The following is a 21,645-nucleotide window of genomic DNA, read 5'->3' on the forward strand; positions in this document are numbered from 1 at the left end:
CACCCACCTATATACAGATACCAACCAGTGATCCATTCAGATTATTAACCATCTCACATCTGATCATTCCTGCATTTCCTAACACATAAGTTTTTCAGGGGACATTAAAGATCCAAACCATAATACCTTAAGAATTCCACAGTTAAAGCCTATAGTTGTTCAGGCTAACAGTACCTGGAATAACTAGAAAACTAGTGAAACAAGCAACATACACATACACATAAAATACTTTCATTATTTTATCTAGGGAGACAGGGAAAAGCAGCATAGTTTCATTCTTCACTGGTTTTTTTTTTTTTTTTTCAGGCTAATATTAAAATGAGTTTATACTCCATAAGTAAATGATAGCCAAGATGTAGGGCAGTGAAGGAGGCGGCAAAGCTATAAGGATGTAGAATGAGGATAAAACCAAATACTCTAAACCTATACAAGATAATCAACAAATAGCATAATTTATACGTAGGTAGCCTAGAGTCTCTCGTTGAGCTAACTTAAAATAGAATTTCAATTTTAAATTGTTCACATAATACAAAGAATGTGGTGTAAGGAGTTTCACTTGCCTTTTATGAATTCATCTGAAAAATGAGAATAGGCGATATCTGACATCCCTCACTGGGTGATCTCGGGTCTCTGTTTTTCTTATCAGTGAAATGGATTAAAACACGGGTGTAATAAAGCATACATATTGAATGTTCTCATGCCAAGGGCTCCCTGTAATTGAATTTAGACCAGAAACATCTATGGGGGAAGAAGAAGAAACCCATGAAGAAAATCCAGAATTCGGAATGTGGTGGCGATAGGAAAATAAAGGGGTCATGAAGGCTTTGAGAGGAAAAGAAATCAATAAAGAAAAGAAAGAATAGAAAAATCAAGAAAACCAGGAAGACACTTTAAGAGAGTAAAGGCATAAATCAGTCAATTAATGCACAAATTAAAGCCAACCCAAACTCTTAAAAAATCATTAATGACCTTCAACAGAATAATCTCTGTTGTGGTGGAATTCATTATTAACATTAGAAAATATCTTAAAAATAACTAAAAATTTCCCCAACTGGTTGACCTTTTAAAGTAACAGAAATAGAGCCTGATTTAGAATTAGTGATAAATCAGTAAACTTGATATTACTTTTGTCCTATTTCAAAGGATTTGATAAAACAAAGACACAGTTTTTCATATTTAATCTTGTTTTTAAGTACTTAGCATGTATTTCTGTAGCTCTTGTGAAAATTTACAAATAATCCAGGGAAGCAGTTCTGAGAGGACATTTAGCAGGAAGCCTTTCACTAGATAAGTTGTGCTGGAATTAATGGTCATTTCCCTGTCCCCAAATTATATGAACTAGTGGAGTTTTAATGGTGAGCCATAGTCAAGACATTACATAACACTTCTCCCAGTTATAAAGAATTAGTGGAGTTATAATACTGAACCAGAGTTAAGCAGCATATGGTTTATTTAAAAAATAAAAAATGAATTAAAAAAACTCCTAAACCTTCTTCCTTCTTGTGGTAGGAAGGTACAAAATATGACAAATGTAATTCCTAATTCAGAATGTTGTTACTTATTTTAGATGAGTTGCTGCTTTGGAAACTTCATGAAGATCTTTATGGATCATTTTGAATATTTACTTTCTGATAAAGCAAAACTATTTAACTCTGGGAAAATAGTACAAGGTAGCATTTTTTTTTTTTTTTTTTTTTTTTTTTTTTAGGTGTGGTGCTGGGGATCAAACCCAAGTATTATGGTTTGGATCGTTAACATTCCCCAAAAAACTTGTGTTAGGCAACATAGGAATATTCAGGGGTGAAATGATTAGATTGTGAGAGCTGTATTCTTAATCAGTAGATTAATCCATTTGATGGATTAATGATTTTAATAGACAATTGGGTAAACCGGTGGAACGTGGCTGGATGAAGTAGGTCACTGGCGGGGTATGGCCTTGGGCTGTGTCTTGTCCCTGGTTCCTTGTTCTCACTGTTTCCTAGCTGCCACAAACTGAGCAACTTTCTCCACCACACCCTTCCACCATGATGTTCTTCCTCTCTTCAGACCCAGAGCAATAGGGTTCACTGACCATGAACTGAAACCTATGAAACCACAGACCTAGAATAAAATAATCGTCTTCAAAATTATTCTCATCAGGTATTTTGGCCATAGCAAGGAAAAGCGGACTAACACATAAGGCAAGGAGACCCCTTTTGACTATTTTCCACGCAGTGTTGTATTTTTTAAATAAAGGTAAAGGCAAAATTAAGTATTTTTGGTTTTCAACGTGTGCTTCACTCCAGATATGTTTGCAAAAGAATAGTTATCAATTACCTATACATTGATAACACACCATAGTTCCAACTAAAGCTTATAGATTTCATGGTCTATTTTTTGTTCAAGCATAGGAGGGCTTATATTTCTTTTTATTTCATATAATCTGCCTACTTTTCAAAAAAGATTTGAATGCATGTGAAAAAATCAATTAACAACTAAACCTTGCAAATCAGAGTGAAAGCACAAATAGTGGAACAATGAAATGGAGAATTAAAAGAAATCTGGGAGTCACACTTGACACCTTTTCCTTCTTGACTTCTCCATGCAATCCATTGTTAAGTCCTGCCCCCCCCCCCCCCTTTTTTTCCCCTTCTTATAAGACTTGCTTCTACTCTTATAAGTCTTGCTCACTTCCCTGTCACTCACAGCCTGGTCGTAACTACCACATGTCACTTAACCAGAGTGATGCAAAAACTGCCTTCCTGAGCTCTTATCCTCTTCCACTAACCTGTACACTAGGCCCGGAGTATTCTTTTGATAAAGATACACAAATCTGATTTTCACCTGTCTCCAGCAAAAAACCTCATCCTTGTCTTGCCCCACTACCCTTAGTTTGATGATCTCAAACTAGCCTTCTAGGGCTCTGCATCATCTCACTCTCCAAGCCCTGGGCTCTGGCTCTGTATTCATACCTCACTTGTCCTCCCTGATCTTCTTGACTGAAGAAAACTCCTCATTGTCCACTTCCAGCTTACCATGCAATCAGGGAATGGTCCATGCTCTCTGGGATCAGAAATTTATGAAATTTGGGGAACTCTAAGAAAAAGAGCAAATAGAGATACAGAAGTAGTGCCAGCCTTGGGAGGGCCCTGTGCAAAGGTGGCGTGCTGGTGCATAAGCTGCTTTTTGCTGCATGACACATCTGCCTCTGCCCATTCCTCTTCTTGGCAGCTCTTCACAGTTGACAGTTTGATTTATGTATCCAACTAGATGGGTATTTCCTTACCCTACATTTTACACTGTGAGAGAGAAAGTATGGCTGAATTTGATCACCAAATTTTCTTCAGCAATTTGTGTAGCTTTAACCTTGAGTGTATATATAGTATGTGCTTCTTGGCCAGAGGAAACATGAGTAAATGAATAATTAAATGAAGACTTAGACTAAGAATCAGAGCTTATGATGCCTGTATAAAATTTAGACGAATTTATAGAAGCCAAAGTCAAGTGAGGAACAACTAAGTTCCATGGTTCTTTGCATAAGTTAATCTTGAAAGATGCTTATCTTAGTACCAAGTGGTAAAGATGAATTTTTATAGGATTCTTCATATAAAACATCTTATTCAATATGGTGAATATTAACAGCAACTAATTTTTATTGAATGTTTGCCGTGTGCCTAGACACTACTACACTTTGACATGGTATTCTGTTTTGCTCATTAGCTCCAGTGACCTGTGCACACACAGTGAGATGTGGCATTCACTGCTAACTCCAGGATCAGCCTCAGTAGCAATCCCAGCCCCATTCCCTCTGCAGAAGGGAAGAAAACCTCATGTAGGACAAGAAGACCTGAGGCTCTGGCACCTTCATAAACTCAAGGAGACTCCCTCTCTGGAGCTCCTTTGTCCCTGGCCTTTTCTGTTACCTGCTGTGAGATAAGACCAAGTTCTAAGCCTCTGAATCAGCTGGCTTCATACCTGCCCTCCATCAGGAATGAGATCTTGATCTTCACTCCTAGTAAGGATATGCCCACACTCACCTTTGTCTTTTTGTCCCTGTAGAATGTTTAAATATGAGCCAAAACTGCCTGATATTTGGTTTATTGGAATGAGTTAGGTTCCTAATAACCTGTTACAAAGAGCTATAATGTGCTGTCCATCTGGGCATTGAAAAAATGCCAATCAGAGCTGATCATTTTTACTTCGGGATAATTAATAGTGACCTTTATTTTTTAAGTTCTAGCCTGTGCATTGCCCTGAGGACATGCAGATTAAAGAAACTACCTTCCCTGTAGGGGAGGAATTCAGTCCCAGATGAGGAAGAAAGGAAGACAGCGTAAGGGTTGTGCCAGCTTCAGGAGCAGCCATTATTTGACTATGCATAGACTATGCAACCCTCTCAACTAAATCAGCTACCTTGGATAGGAAGAATTAGAATTTGTACCAATATCTTTACCTCATACTACCTTTGAGAAATTTTTGAGGGCTCACAGGATAAGCACTTGTATGTACTTGGGTGCTTTGCAGCAGTCTTCACCACAACAGGAGTAAGGACTGACAGGCTCCCAGCTGTCCAAGTCCAGAGCACCCCTGTATTAAACAGAGGGGCTCTCTGTCCCAGAGATAAGCCTCTGGGACCATGGAAAGCTGCTTAGGATGTTGAGGAACTCCATTCTAGCATGTTTTCCTTAGCTTGGTTTCAGGCATGTACCACGCAAACTCCAGGAAAATATACTCAAGATAAGTAAACAGAAGAATAAAATTGTCAATTTTAGTCCAAGATGCCCATCTTACAGGTAAAAGAAGGGAATTTAAAGATGTAAGCAAGGCTCTCTCCTTAATCCCACTGGCTACATCGTAAACTGGATAAAGTTAGGATTGTGAAGGTTTGAACACATGCTTCACTCAAGGCTTGGGCCAGCGTTCTCTGGAGCTTTAGTTAAAGACAGGTAGCTGCTAAAATCTGTTGTAGGGGCCAGTCAGATTTTTGCCATTATCCCCTGCCCGTTTTATGTTTCCTGTAGGATGTGTTCTCAGCAAGGGCACCTCTGGTTTCAAGTTATTCCCCAGTTTAATCCCCAGGAACTGTATCTGGCACATAACAAACACTCTGTAAATGTTTGTTAAATGAAATAAAGTTTCTAGTGGAGGGTGTTAAACTAAGTGGGGCCTGTAGGAACTAAAGCATTTGTGATATTCTGTTGTCCTGAGTTTGTAATTTAGGGTATGCGAGTGACGGTCTATTGAGGAACTCTGGGTCCTGTCAGTAAAAAACGGGTAAGCATGGACTTGGAGCCTCCTTTCTTCTGTTCCATGAGTAAGATCTCCTCTTTAAGCTCTCACACATGAGCTTGGGTTTTTAGGAGTGAGAGCTAGAACAAAAGGCCAGAAGTTCACAGTAGCATATTAACACTTTTTATTAATTCCTAAACTACTTTGCCTTAGATCCATTAACAAGTATTTAGAGTTTTGTTCCTTAGCTTTGAAGCAAATTTTCTCTGAGAATAGCATTGCTCTTGGGAGAAACTACTAAAGAGGTACTAAAATATTCTTTGTGTAAAGTTCTTTTTATATTTCACGAGTTCTAAATTTTCTTCAGAACTCTTCTTCCGGGTGTTAGATGGATTTATAAAAAGTTTTTAGTGGTTCACAAAATGGGTGAATTTTGCTCAGTGTGAAATCACATAATAGTAGGTTCTATTTAAGAAGTGTTTCTTTGGGCTAGGGATGTAGTTTACTGGTAGAGTACTTGCCTAACATATGCAAGGCCCTGGGTTCTATCCCCAGTGCTGCCCCCCAAGAGGTTTTTTTTTTGTTGTTGTTGTTATTAATTTAGGCGTCCCCCCAGCCCTTTTTAAAAACTTGTCTTATATTCTGATACAGGGTCTTGGTAAGTTGCTGAGGCTTGCCTTAACTTGTGATCCTCGGATCTGCCTCAACCTCTGAGTACCTGGAATTATAGGCATACACCACCATTCCAGGTATTATTTTCTTTAATTGTATGAATTTTTACTATCTCACTTGAGTGTATTGTGAGTCTTCGTACCTCCACATACATGCTTACGTGTATATTGAGTGTTGGGAGAGGGTTATTTGTGGTGACAGTATGGTTTATCATTCCTTCATAAACGTTAACTATTTTTCCTTTAACTCACTTCAGTGAAGGATTTGAGAATTTGGCCCTCACTGGATCTCTTGAATAGTCTCCCATTTGCCCTCCCAAGGGACAACAGTGGTCTTCAGAACACTGTAAAGAGAAAATGAAATTTAGTATTTGGTGGGTCAGAAATTCATACCTACATGAAAAATTAAGTATTGGATTGGTTAAGAAAGCCATTTGCTTCCTTACACATTGAACTCTTTTCTTTAAATATTATTTCAAAGCTACTCGACTAACTTATTTTAATAGGCATATTAAAGAACTTCTTAGTGCTAGTGGACCTAATATTTAAAGTTTCAATTTAGGTTATCATATTTTTCTGTTTGATACTAGAATCTTGCTGATTGGCAGTAGAAATCTAATTAATGTGTGTTTTCCAGTGTGTACGTAGTTACCTAGTACACTTAACAAATGTGAACAAAGAGCAAAATTTTTGAATTCAGGTCTCTGGGGCATCACAGTTGTGCCCAATCTAGTATAAGTAATTTATATTTACATGTTTTTTTAAAAAAAACTATGTGATATCGAATAACAAATTTTTAATTTTTTTTGGTTCTTTTTAGTTATACATGACAATAAAATCTATCCTGATGTATCTATACATATATGGAGTACATCTTACTCTACTTAGGGCATCTATATACATACATAGGAAAGGTATGCCAGGTTTATTTTACTGTCTTTTCTGTTCCTCTCCCCACTCCCTTCCCTTGGTTCCCCTTTGTCTAATACCCCTAAACCTCTATTCTCCACACCCTCACCACCTCCTTGTTGTGAGTTAGCATCCACATATCAGTGTCGTGTTGGGCTTACGTTTTCTTCTAGTGTATGCAGAGGTTCTGGTTTAGTACCTAAGTCTTTGATCCACTTTGAATCGAGTGGTGTGCAGGGTGAGAGAGAGGGGTTAAATTTCATTCTACTACATGTGGATTTCCAGTTTCCCCAGCACCATTTGTTGAAGAGGCTATCTTTTCTCCATTGTATGTTTTTGGCACCTTTGTCTAGTATGAGATATCTGTATTTATGTGGGTTTGTCTCTGTATCTTCTATTCCATTGGTCTTCATGCCTGTTTTGGTGCTAATACCATTGCTGTTTTTGTTACTGTAGCTCTGTAATATCCTTTAAGGTCTGGTATTGTGATGCCTCCTGCTTCACTTTTCTCACTAAGGATTCCTTTGGCTATTCTGGGCCTCTTATTTTTTCAAATGAATTTCATGACTGCTTTTTCTGTTTCTTTGAAGAATGTCATTGGGATTTTAGTAGAAATTGAATTAAACCTGTATAATGCTTTTGGTAGTATGGCCATTTTGACAATATTAGTTCTGCCTATCCAAGAATATGGGAGATCTTTCCATCTTCTAAGGTCTTCTTCAATTTCTTTTTTTAGTGTTCTTTAATTTTCATTGTAGAGGTCCTTCACCTCTCATTAGATTGATAACAAAAAAAACAATTTTTTTTTTGAGGCTACTGTGAATGGGACAGTTTTCCTGATTTCTCTTTCAGTTGCTTCATCATTCATGTATAGGAATGCAACTGATTCTTATGGGTGTTAATTTTGTATCATGTCATCAGCAGATAGAGACAATTCAAACTCTTCTTTTTCTATTTGTATCCCTTTGATTTCTTTCTTTTGCCTAATTGCTCTGGCTAGAGTTTCAAGAACTATGTTGAATAGAAGTGGGGAAAGAGCATCTTTATCTTGTTTCAGTTTTTAGAGGGATGCTTTCAGTTTTTCTCCATTTAGAATGATGTTGGCCTGGGTGTGTCATATACAGCTTTTATAATGTTGAGTTATATTCCCACCGTCCCTAGTTTTTCTAGTGTTTTAAACATGAATGGATGCTGTATTTTGTCAAATGCTTTTTCTGCATCTATTGCAATAATTTGTGATTCTTGTCCTTAAGTCTATTTACATGGTAAATTACATTTATTGATTTCCATATGTTGAACCAGTCTCACATCCCTGGAATGAAACCTACTTGATCATGGTGCACTATCTTTTTAGTGTGTTTTTGTATGTAATTTGCCAGTTTGTAAAATATTTTTTTGCCTTTTTTTTTTTTTTTTTAGTACTGGGGATCTAACTCAGGGCCTTGTGCTTGCAAGGCAAGCACTCTACCAGCTGAGCTATCTCCCCAGCCCACTTTGCCATTATTTTATTAAGAATTTTTGCATTCATGTTCATCAAGGCTATTGATCTGAAGTTTTCTTTCCTTGATGTGTCTTTGTCATGTGTGGTATCAGGGTAATACTAGCTTTATAGAATGAGTTTGGAAGATTTCCCTCCTTTTCTATTTCATGGAATAATTTGTGGAGGATTGGTATTAGTTCTTCTTTAAAGGTCTGAGAAAGCCTCAGCTAAGAATTCATCTGGTCTTGGACTTTTCTTTGTTGGTAGGCTTTGAATGGCATCTTTAATTTCATTTCTTGAAATTAGTCTATTTAAATTTTCTATACCCTCCTGGTTCTATTTGAGTAGGTCATATGTCTCTAGAAATTTGTCAACATCTTCCAAGATTTTCTAATTTATTGGAGTATAAATTTTCCAAATAGTTTCTTATTTCTTATTATCCTCTAGTTCAGAAGTATCTGTGGTGATATTTCCTTTTTCATCATGAGTTTTATTAGTCTTTCCCCTCTTTTGCTTAGCTTGGCTAACAGTTTATCAATTTTGTTTATTTTTTCAGAGAACCAACTTTTTGTTTCATTGAATTTTTTTTTTAACTTTTTTTAAAATTTCAATTTCATTGATTTTGGCTCTGGTTTTAATTATTTCCTGTCTTCTACCGCTTTGGGTGTTGATTTGTTCTTCTTTTTCTAGGAACTTGAGATGTACTATTAGATTATTTATTTGGCATCTTTCTATTGTTTTAATGAATGAGCTAGATGCTATGAACTTTCCTCTTAGAACTGCCTTCACAGTGTCCCAGAGATTTTAATATCTTGTATCACTATTCTCATTTACCTCTAAGTGTTTTTTTTTTTATTTCACCACTGATTTCTTCTGCTGTCCATTCATTATTCGATAGTGAATTATTTAATTTTCAGTTGTTAGAGTAGCTTCTTTTTTTATCTTTGATTTCTAATTTAATTTCTTTATGAGCTGATAGAATGTATGATATTATTATCTTTTTTTTTTTCTTTAAGAGTTGCTTTGAGGCCCAAGATATGGTCTACTTTAGAAAATGATCTGTGTGCTGCTGAGAAGAAAGTGTATTCAGTCATTAATGGATGAAATATTTTATATATCTCTGTTAAGTCTAAATTACTAATTGTATTTTTTGTTGGGAAGATCTATCCAGTGATGGGAGAGGCATGTTAAAGTTCTGAGTATTATTGTGCCATGATTTATTTGATTCTTGATGTTGAGAAGAGTTTGTTTGATGTATGTAATGCTCCATTGTTTGGGCATAAATATTTACAGTTGTTGTTTATTGTTGTGTAATTCCCTTAAGCAGAAGGAATTGACCTTCTTTGTCTCTTCTGATTCACTTTGGTTTGAAGTTTGCTTTATCTGAGGATAGAAACCCTACCCTGCTTATTTACATGATGCATGTGATTGATAGTTTTTCCCAATCTTTCACCTTTAGTTTGTGGCTATCTTTGCCAATGAGGTGAGTGTTTTAGAGAGAGCATGTTATTGGGTCTTATTTTTAAATTCAATCTGCCAGCCTTTGTCTTTTGATTGATGAGTTCAGGCACTTAACATTCAATGTTATTATTGAGATATGATTTTTATTTGTCATATTGATTTATGTCTAGTTTTTAATGTGTTAGTTGCTCCTTTGATTGACTTCTTATAGTATAGTTCCTCCTGCTGATTTTCATTTTCAATTTTTTTTCTTCATGAAATAGTTTATTGACTACGTTGTATAGTGCAGGCTTCCTAGTTGTGAATTCTAACTTTTGTTTATCACAGAAATGGTTTATTAATCTTCAGTTCTGAAGCTTTATCTTGCTGGGTATAGTATTCTTGGTTGATGTCCTTTTTCTTTTATAGCTTGGTACATATTATTCCAAGACCCCCTGACTTTTAGAGTGTGAGCTGAGAAATCAGCTGAGATCTGGATTGGTTTACCTCTAAATCTGACCTGTTGTCTTTCTCTACCACCCTTTCTCTCTCTCTCTCTTTTTTTTTTTTTTTTTTTTTTTTTTTTTGCAGTACTGGGGATTTGAACCCAGGGCCTTGTGCTTGCACATCCTTTCAATTTTTAACCTTATTCTGTATGTTAGGCATTTTCGTAATAATATGCCTTGGACGTGTGCCTGTTGTAATTTTATATATTTGGAGTCCTGTATGCCTCCTGTATTTGATTTTCCATTTCATCCTTAAGGTTTGGGAAATTTTCTGGTTTTATTAAGATTATATATATTTGTCTTCATTGCCTGCTACTCTGTCTTCTAAGTGGTCTAGTCTGCTGGTGATGCTTTCCATTGAATTTCTAATTTGGTTTATTGATTCCTTCTTTTCAGGTATTTCCATTTGGTTCTTTTTCAAAATTTCTATCTTTTTATTGAAGTGATCTTCCACTTCCTGTATTCTTTCCTTTTTCACTCCTTACATTGCCTTTTACCTCACAGATGAATTTAACTGTTAACTTTCTAAACTCCTCTAACATTTTCTCCACTGTGGTGTCAGTGGATTCTATCACTGAGGTATTTTGGTTTGTTTATTCCCTTGTTTTTTTCATATTGTTTGTATGTCTACCTATTTATCAGTATGAATATGAGGCTGCAGATTTTCAACCCTGTGAACCCTTATTATATCCCTGAAGGTTTCTAGTGCCTCACAGTTTATGGGGAGACATAATAACAACAACCAATGCAAACACTATATAGGATTTGAGTAAATACTTAGATCCTGCTGTGACATATACAATATTGATTGGCACAATAAACAAATGGTATGGTAAGCAGTTGTCAAGAGTAAAAACATTAACTTTGCCAAGTTTTTTTTTTTTTTTTTTTTTTCTTTATTTCAAAAGGTGAACAGGGAGAATGCAGAAGAGATGTAAGGTGTGATGATTATGAGGGATGAGGAGAGAAAGTAGAAGTAAAAAATTTAAGTGAAAGAGAAAACAATAAAATTTGTGTGTTGGTGAAAGGAAAAAGAGAATCAAGAGAGATAGACAAGTGAAAAATGATACAAAACCACAATATACTAATTTAAAACGCTTGCCCTCAGAAGACAGTCATGAAAAATAACTACCTTCAAAAGATACTAGAAATGAGAAAAGAGAGACAAATATATATAAATGTTCATGCAGCATTCAGCACACAAGCAAACAGAGAGAGAGAGAGAGAGAGAGATGAGAGGGGAAAAAATTGTTATTGTTGAAAAATTAAGGAATTGTTTCCATTGTGGTGGTCAAAATTGTCAATGAGAGTATATATGTTCATTGTCTAGTATTACACACAAGAGTAGTAGCCAGGCTAACAAGCCCTTTCTCTTTGTGTTGCTCCTCAAGTTGCCAGTTGGAGTTCAAAAATTCTTGACTTCCCTTCTCAGCAGTATGGGGTGGCGCAGGTTGAAATATGTTGTCTGATCCACTCTCAGGGTAGAGTCTCTGCAGAGTTCTCTGAGAAGAGTTCCTGTAGATACAGCTCCTAAAGGTAGGGTTTAGATCCAGGTAGGTCACAGGTGCTTCAGTTGAATGGCAATTTTCTGAAGATTTAAAATCAGCACTCCTCCAGGGCCCGGCAGCTGCTGATCTACACTGGGAGACTGCACCTCAGGAGTCTCCCCTGGGTTCCACTTCATCAACGAAGGAGCCAATCCTTCACCCACTGCGCAGCCTGTGGATCACATCCTTCCTGCCCTCCCAGGCTCAGTCCCCAAAACCATAGTCACTTCCACCTGCCCAGACTAGTTCCTGGCCCACCCCAGCTGGTTCTGCCAGCAGCCAGACTCCATGGGAAGGAGGGACCCAGGATCTCAGACCCATATTCCCCTGGGTGAAACACTCTCTGTGCCTGATTTTCTCCTGATCTCCTAGATACACTCTGGGTCATGTGGCAGGTCTGCTGGATCTGATTTTTGGATCTAGCTCAGATTTCCCAGGTCTGGGCTTTTGGACTTGTTCCCATAGCTGCACACCACCATAGCATGGTGGGAATATGGCTCCTGCCTCAGCTCTCTGTGAACAACTGGGAGGCATCTTTTTCACACAAGGATATAGTATAGCATACTCTCCTATCAGTTCAGCAATGTCCTTGATTTCTGATTTCTTCATATCAAGACATGCCAAGGTGCCACCTGAAATGCTGGTTCTCTTAGTCCCTCTCCCCAATTTGCCTGTGGTAGATCAGCTCAGGCAGTTGCTGGCACCAGTAGTGGGCTTTCTTCTTTTATTTTACTGTATCCAATCTTCTGAGCCCCAAGTGGTTCTGAGACTCTAGTGTTAAATCCCAGTAAAATCTTTCATCCACCTCACTGATAAGCTGTTTATCCACTTTCTTGTTCTTACACCACAGAGCAGCTTGGAAAGCAACCTAAGTTACCCTGTCATCTTCCCAGTTGAGTACCTGAATAGCATATTTTTATCATCGATATTTATTTCAGAATGATAATGTGTACTTAGTGCTGCATGCTAGGTCAGAATTCAAGAAATTGGCCTAATCATCTTTAGTTGAAGACTGAAACTGGCTTATCTCCTAAAAATTATTTTTTACATTCAGATTCAGTAACCATCTTCAGAGGCTTATTTTGTGCCAAACTGAACTGGGTGTTTCTGATACATTACCCTGTGAGGTTATTGTGAAGATTTTATAAATGAGGAATAAGTACATGCTGAAGATTTTTCTCCAAAACCAGTTCTATGTAATAATGATAACATGTAGCAATCACCTTAACACATATTTGAATTAGACTGTAGTCTAGCATGAATAGCTACAATAGGCTACAGCCATACCTACTTTCACTGTACTTTTTCTGTTGAAAGGCAGTGTGCACAATAAAATGATGATTTAGGAGTTCTACATTTTAGCAACTTTATTTGAGATAAAATTCACATACCGTAAACTTTACCCACTTAAAGTATACAAGTAATACTTTTTAGTATATTTACAGGACTACCCAACCATCACAGCTTTCTAATTTTTGAACCTGACATGTGGCCTATTGATTTATTACCTTTTGAACCTAATTTATTGGTTTTGATACTATTGACCATATATTTGAATAAGAAAACAGGATCATAGTTGTAAAAGAATTTAGATTGAATCCCTGTTCTTTTCTGATTTAGTTCTGTTCATCTGAAGTCCAGTAACTTCCCCTTTCAGTTCTGGCACACAAAAAAGAGGTTCCTTGACTTCCATGAGAAAGGTTAGCTTACAAGAATGTTAGCTGGTTTTCATCTGCACTATTGAAAAATAGAAGCCTTGAAATGTGAAATCACTTCCTTATAATTTGAAGTCCTTTGCAATAGACACACACTGTCTATCAAAGGATAACCCAAAAATAAATGTAATTAATACTTAAACTAAAGGTGCTTTACTCGGGTCAAAAAAAAAAAAAAAAAAACTAATTTTCTGTAAACATTTATAGCCAGTCCTGATTTACTGAGGTGATCAAAGTCCATGTTACTAGAATCAGAAAACTAGGCAAAGATCTCTCACTGACTTGAGCTCATATTAGAAAGTAACCCAAGGATCGTAAAGTACTTAATATGCTGTTAGGTGAATGGTATTTTAAGATACTTTATGCAGTCCTGTACATACACACTAGATGTATGAAAAGGTACTTTTCAAAGTTCAGCTTCATCTTAACTCATTTACTGGTTGAAGCACCCCTGGGAGGTAGGAAAGATTTGTGTCACGATCCCAGTTTTAAAATGGGATAGCAAACGTGTTTATTTAAGTCCTGTGTTCAAGATCCAAGCTAGTCACTGGCCAGTATTTCAGGAAAGTAACGCCTTCCTGCCTTGCGGGCCTGGGCTCCTCAAGACTGCAGTTGACCATCCATCGTCCATGCCTTGGTGTCCATATCTTAGCTTACTCTTAAGATGTGATAACACATAGTCTCTCTCACATCTCTATGCCTTAGCACTTATTATTTCTTTTGTCAAAATTGCATTCCCTCCTGTTCGCACCTCCCCATGTCTCACTACTCCTTCCTGTCTCATCAAAAAAATACACACTGTGGTGAATTCCTCCCAATTGCTACATGCTGACCTGGCCTGCCTTGTCCTAGACCTCTCCTGGACTCTGTATGGACCAGGTCAGGACAGGTTTCTCACAGTTCCACAGCTTATCATCCCCCACTAAACCAGGAACCCCTTGAAGGCAAGGACTACTTCATAGAACTCTGTATCCCTGCTTCCCCACTCTTCCTGCATGATGCCTGACACGTGGCTAGTGATTTTCTTTTGAGTGAATGTCAATAAAGCTTGTCTTAAGGGCATAATTCCATTGCTCTCTCATCAGAACCAAGGACACCAGTGAGAAGTTCCCTCCTTTGGTGGTCAAGTCTTTGCTAACAACAGACTTTGGATAGAAAGAGATTTGGAGATGAAAGATCCTATTAGCGCTTTCACTTAATTAACTCAGGGAGGCCATTTAAGCTTCTTGTGCCTCAGGTTTCCTCATACTCTTAATCAAAAATAAGGCCAAAATCACTGTGTTATTGTGAGAATTGATTGAGAGCTTATATAGAAAGCAGTTTGCAAATGTAAAGTATAGCATTGGGTAACATAAACTGATAGAAAGGACGTGTTTTGGCTGTAGATGGAATTAAAATATATATATATATTTTAGTTGTAGATGGACACAATAACTTTATATTTTTATGTTGTGCTGAGGGTCAAACCCCAGTGCCTCACACATACTAGGCAAGCCCTCTACCCCTGAGCCACAACCCCAGCTCTGTAGAAGGGATTTAAAGTCTGGACTAGAAGTTAGGTGGAATTCAGGCAGTGTTCCTTTTGTGTTCCATCTGTGCGTGTTCAGCTTCTCCATGTCAGTTTCAGTCCTTTGTAGTACAGGGAGAGTGAGCACGTTCCTTCTATCAGGCCAGGAAAAAAGATGTAAGAGGAGATGCAGACCAAGGGACTGGCTTCCCTGGGCCATGACCCCAGCCAGCCTGGATATGCTTTGGGAGAGGGACTGAGGCATAGTCTGGTCTGGCATCACAGTGCATTCCTAGGTTAGCTGTTTGTGCTATGGCTTCTTGTGCATTTCTTTTTGATACTTTTTATGAAGTAATAGCACACATTACAGCAAAGGCACGTAACCTGAGTATACAGATCACATTTTATAGACTGAACACACCCATGTAGCTTTATCATTCATTCTCATTGCTTTCTAATTTTCCATTGTGCAAATATACCAAATTGTGTTTTTCCATTCTGCTGGTAGACATTGAATGGCTTCCAGTTGGAAGCTATTACAAATTGTGCTACCATGAGAATTCTTGTACATATCTTATGATGAATGTATGCATGTTTCTCCCAAGTATATACTTAGCAGTGGAGTTACTGGGTCATAGAGTATGCATATGTTCAGTTATAGAAGATAATGTTCAAGGTTTCCCAGCATGGTTATGTAAATTCACAACTTCCCTCAGTGGTATTTGAGTTCTAGTTGCTGTCACATCCTCACCAGCACTTAGAATTATCTGTCTTTTTCATTTTAGGGATTCTGGTGGTTTTAAAATAATTTGGAAATGGAACCATTTGCTTTGCCCCTAAAACCTTAAACTCTAATCTTTTCATACACTCATTTTCAGGAATGCATTCTCTACAAACTCAGGGGTGGTATCGGATGTAAAGCTCCTGGGACAGTGCTTAGTATGTGGAAGGAAGGTGACAAATGATAACTATTATTACTATTGTCATTATTATTAAATGTCTTTTATGTGGAAGTGGGACATGGTGGATATAAAGGTGAACAAGACACCTTGTCCACAAGGAACTTACAACTGGAAACAGATTACTATTCAACAATATAATAGGAATTTTCAGGAAAAGGTGGGCTGGGAGTTAAAGAGTAAATAAAATTCAACAGAAGGAAAGTGGACTAGAGGAAATGCAGGGGCATAGAACCTCTGGGGGGTGGCAGAGTACACAGTGTACTGGAGAAGAGCTCACCTGAGGTTGGAGTTGCTGTACTCTCTGTTGTCATTAGTTGTATCAGGTTCTAGAAAAGTCAGGCTATTTGTGTTGGAGGATTGAAGAAGTGAATTTTGCCAGTAACTATCCAAAGAACATTGGTTACTTGTCTTTTACATCTTGATTATTTCAAACTATTCCCCCTTTCTATTCCCTTTTCCAAGAAACCTTTTAGTGAAAGAATTCAGCTTAATAAAATGCTCCTCTACCCAGTATCATATGTAGACAGCTAACAAGTGTTCCTGGAACTTTTATGTTGATGAAGGTGATGATCAAAATCTTGTACATTCTTTCATTGATTGAGCACTTGCCATGTATCCAGCATTGGAAATATAGGACACAGAAGGAAGATGGCCATAGTCCCTGTTCTTATTGAATTGATAATCCAGTAGGAGATCAGAGAGTTCAGTGTGATTGGGTCATGATGGGGAGAGGTACACAGTCATGCGGGAGCCTCTGACTCAGACCCAGAGTCAGGGAAGGCTTCCTGGAAAAGGGAACAGACACCTGACAACCTAGTGTAGAAAGGGGGAGGAAGTATTTCAGGAAAAGGAAACAAGAGGGGGTTGAACTCAAGGGGAAGAGCTTGTTAGAGAAACTGAAGTTACTAATTTAGAGCATAGGGAGTATGGGGAAGAAAGGAGTTAGCCAAAGGACCCGCATCAACGTGGAAGATTGACAGATTAGAGGAGGTCAAGACCAGAGGTGGGGACACCAGCTAAAATAATCAAAACGTAAAAGATAACTAATGTTCTTAGGATAGTCACTGTCAGAATTTACTTCTTGATTCAATCTTCCAACCCTAACAGCCTCTCTAAAACCTGATAGAACTATTTGAAAAGTAAAAATCCTAGCAGGAAGAAGTGTTATATGCATATGTGTGTGTGTGTGTGTGTATTTTTTTTTTCTTTATTTTCTGTTATCCACACAAATGGTCCTTTAAAACCATGGTCCTAAGTGGGCCATCACTTTTTTTTTTTTTAAAAACCAGGAATAAACCTGTGCAAGGTGTAGTCTCCATGCACTTGAAATAAGAGTCTCTTTGTAACCTGTGGCTTGGTGCTGTTTTGTGCTTTCTAGATTGGGACTGAAGAACTCATGGCATGAGATAGTGGTGTTTATCTTTTTTGATTCCAGAGTTTCAGCTATATATGTTGATAGATCCCAAGCGTGTACTCTATGACTTCTCTTAAAGTCTAGAACCTTTATTTCAGCTTCCCATGGACACTTCCAGCACAATAATAAGAGCTAATATAAACAGATAACAAGTACTTGTGACCAGGGGATATGCTAAGGGTATTTGCTGTCTTTTCCTAATTTAACCTTTCCAGTAGTCCTTAGAAGTTGCATAAGGGAAATACGAGGCTGAGAGAATCACACCTTTGGTAAGTGGCAGGATCAAGTCTGGCTGTCTAGAGTTGAATAGTATACACAGACCTGTTTGGGCTTATATAATAGAAGTCATCCCACAACGCCCCTGCCCTGAATTTAAGTCTGAATGTTAAATCAGTCCAGTCCATGACAAATGGGCCCCGCTCTCCTGTCCTCTTCCAGGTCCAGTCATCACTAGACTTGGTGCAGGCTGTAATCATTTCTTACCATGCAATCCTTGTTTTGTTTCCCCTCTTCTCTTGCAGTAGGAAAGAAACTGCTATAAACAATTGAGCATTTGCTTCATATATATTCCTTTTTGTTTATTTTTACTATGCCTAAGTTGGATAAAAAGTTAGGGCCCGAATGAGAACACTTTAGTTTGGAGCAGACATAGGAGTTTTTTTCTCATTTACTATTGTCACGTGGATCTCTGTAATAATGTCTTTTCTCTCTCTCTCTCTCTCTCTCTCTCTCTCTCTCTCTCTCTCTCTCTCTCTCTCTCTCTCTCTCTCTCTCTCTCTCTCTCTCTCTCTCTCTTTTGTTTTCTAGGAATGTTTACCCTTGCGGAAGTTGCTTCACTTAATGACATTCAGCCAACTTACCGAATCCTGAAACCATGGTGGGACGTGTTTATGGATTACCTGGCTGTTGTAATGTTGATGGTAGCCATCTTTGCAGGAACCATGCAACTTACCAAAGATCAGGTGGTCTGCTTGCCAGTATTGCCATCTCCTGTAAATTCAAAGGCACACACATCGCCAGGAAATACTGACATCACCACCGAAATCCCGAAGATGGAAACAGCCCCTAACCAAGACCAAGACGGGCGGACAACAAATGACATTTCCTTTGGCACATCAGCTGTGACACCTGACATACCTCTCAGAGCCACATATCCTCACACAGATTCCACAGTTCCAAACCAGGAGGAAAAGAAAGAAAAGAGAGATCCAGCGGGCAGGAAAACAAACTTGGATTTTCAGCAATACGTATTTATTAATCAGATGTGTTACCATCTGGCCCTTCCTTGGTATTCTAAGTACTTTCCGTACCTTGCTCTTATACATACTATTATTCTCATGGTCAGTAGCAACTTTTGGTTCAAATATCCCAAAACATGCTCAAAAGTAGAGCATTTTGTTTCAATACTAGGAAAGTGCTTTGAATCTCCTTGGACAACTAAAGCACTGTCTGAGACGGCCTGTGAAGACTCAGAGGAAAACAAGCAGAGGATAACAGGGGCCCAGACTTTACCAAAGCATGTGTCCACCAGCAGCGATGAAGGGAGCCCCAGTGCCAGCACCCCAATGATCAACAAAACTGGCTTCAAATTCTCAGCCGAAAAGCCCGTGATTGAAGTGCCCAGCATGACCATCCTGGATAAAAAAGATGGGGAACAAGCGAAAGCCCTGTTCGAGAAAGTGAGGAAATTCCGTGCCCACGTAGAAGACAGTGACTTGATCTATAAACTCTATGTGGTCCAAACAGTTATCAAAACAGCCAAGTTCATTTTTATTCTCTGCTACACTGCAAACTTTGTCAACGCAATCAGCTTCGAGCATGTCTGCAAGCCAAAAGTCGAGCACCTGACTGGTTATGAGGTGTTTGAGTGCACCCACAATATGGCTTACATGTTGAAAAAGCTTCTCATCAGTTATATATCCATTATTTGTGTTTATGGTTTTATCTGCCTCTACACTCTCTTCTGGTTATTCAGGATACCTTTGAAGGAATATTCTTTTGAAAAAGTTAGAGAAGAGAGCAGTTTCAGTGACATTCCAGATGTCAAAAATGACTTTGCGTTCCTTCTGCACATGGTAGACCAGTACGACCAGCTCTATTCCAAGCGTTTCGGTGTGTTCTTGTCGGAAGTCAGTGAGAATAAGCTGAGAGAAATCAGTCTGAATCATGAGTGGACATTTGAGAAGCTCAGGCAGCACGTGTCCCGCAACGCCCAGGACAAGCAGGAGCTACACTTGTTCATGCTGTCAGGTGTGCCAGATGCCGTCTTTGACCTCACAGACCTGGATGTGCTAAAACTTGAACTGATTCCAGAAGCTAAAATTCCTGCTAAGATTTCTCAAATGACCAACCTCCAAGAGCTCCACCTCTGCCACTGCCCTGCAAAAGTTGAACAGACTGCTTTTAGCTTTCTGCGCGATCACTTGAGATGCCTTCACGTGAAGTTCACTGATGTGGCTGAAATTCCCGCCTGGGTGTATTTGCTCAAAAACCTTCGTGAGTTGTACTTGATAGGCAATTTGAACTCAGAAAACAACAAGATGATAGGACTTGAATCTCTCCGAGAGTTGCGGCACCTTAAGATTCTCCACGTGAAGAGCAATTTGACCAAAGTTCCCTCCAACATTACAGATGTGGCTCCACATCTTACAAAGTTAGTCATTCATAATGACGGCACTAAACTCTTGGTACTGAACAGCCTTAAGAAAATGATGAATGTTGCCGAGCTGGAGCTCCAGAACTGTGAACTAGAGAGAATTCCACATGCTATTTTCAGCCTCTCTAATTTACAGGAACTGGATTTAAAGTCAAATAACATACGCACAATTGAGGAGATCATCAGTTTCCAGCATTTAAAACGACTGACTTGTTTAAAATTATGGCATAATAAAATTGTTACCATTCCTCCCTCCATTACCCATGTCAAAAACTTGGAGTCACTTTATTTCTCCAACAACAAGCTCGAGTCTTTACCAGTGGCAGTATTTAGTTTACAGAAACTCAGATGCTTAGATGTAAGCTACAACAACATTTCAATGATTCCCATAGAAATAGGATTGCTTCAGAACCTGCAGCATTTGCATATTACTGGGAACAAAGTGGACATTCTGCCAAAACAATTGTTTAAATGTGTGAAGTTGAGGACTTTGAATCTGGGGCAGAACTGTATCACCTCCCTCCCAGAAAAAATTGGTCAGCTCTCCCAACTCACTCAGTTGGAGCTGAAGGGGAACTGCTTGGACCGCCTGCCAGCACAGCTGGGCCAGTGTCGAATGCTTAAGAAAAGCGGGCTTGCTGTGGAAGATCACCTTTTTGACACTCTGCCACTAGAAGTCAAAGAAGCACTGAATCAAGACATAAATGTTCCCTTTGCAAATGGGATTTAAACTGAGATATTACATGCACATCCATGTGCAGGAACAACTTCCTAGATTGCAAATGCTCATGTACAAGTTATTGCAAGATAATGCATCTTAGGAGTAGATACATCTTTTAAAATAAAACACGAGAGGGTGCATAGAAGGCTGATAGAAGACATAATTGAATGTTCAATGTCTGTAGTGTTTTAAGTCATTCATTTCCAAATCTTTTCTTTTTCTCTCTTTTTTTTTTTTAATTAATTTTTTCTTCTGGGGAAAGGGAAGGAAAAATTATAATCACTAATCTTGGTTCTTTTTAATTGTTTGTAACTTGGATGCTGCCGCTACTGAATGTTTACAAATTGCTTGCCTGCTAAAGTATGATTAAATTGACTTTTTCTTTCTATACTATCTTTTTTGAGGTGTTGTGATTTATTTTGTTTAACTGATGCAATATTGCTTTAACTCGGATCACTAAAGACACATTGGATCCAAACCTGTACATTTAGAATTGCTGAAATACTGATTTCTTTCCTGTTTTAATTTAAATAGCACCTCAAATAAGCACTTCTTTTAATATTTGCTGAATGCTGCTGCTTCTAAGAATCCACCCCCTATGGAATTTACCCTCTTGAAGGCCTGGGATGTAGTAAAGGGATGTAGATTGTTGGGCCTTTTTGTTTTTCTTAAAAATAAGTGATAACAAGAAAAATTTAAATAACACATCCTTTAATAGTAACTTTTTTCCCATGGACTGGAGTTGATTACATGAGACACTTTTGTATTGATACGATAATATTACCAATAAACAGAAAAATGTTTTTTAAAAACAAATGTGTAATTACAGCCACAATAACTTTAGTGACTTAGTGATTCGCAACTTTTCAAATATCACCATTTGGAAGATAACACAAAGTAAGTATCACT

At 38.1% G+C, this 21,645-nt stretch overlaps 1 protein-coding gene across 7 annotated transcripts in view; it reads left to right on the forward strand.

Annotated features, from left to right (window-relative positions):
- Window positions 1-21,129, forward strand: part of LRRC8D (leucine rich repeat containing 8 VRAC subunit D) — a 122,348-nt gene extending 101,219 nt beyond the window's left edge. For all 7 annotated transcript variants that reach the window (XM_079151078.1, XM_079151083.1, XM_079151082.1 and 4 more), the window contains one exon: window positions 18,167-21,129. In XM_079151078.1, coding sequence (XP_079007204.1) covers window positions 18,167-20,745 — 2,579 coding nt within the window. In that variant the 3' untranslated portion in view covers window positions 20,746-21,129. The remainder of the gene's footprint in view (window positions 1-18,166) is intronic.
- The last annotated feature ends 516 nt before the right edge of the window (window positions 21,130-21,645 follow it).

Source organism: Sciurus vulgaris (assembly GCF_902686455.1).
Source record: "Sciurus vulgaris genome assembly, chromosome: 1".
NCBI lineage: Eukaryota > Metazoa > Chordata > Mammalia > Rodentia > Sciuridae > Sciurus > Sciurus vulgaris.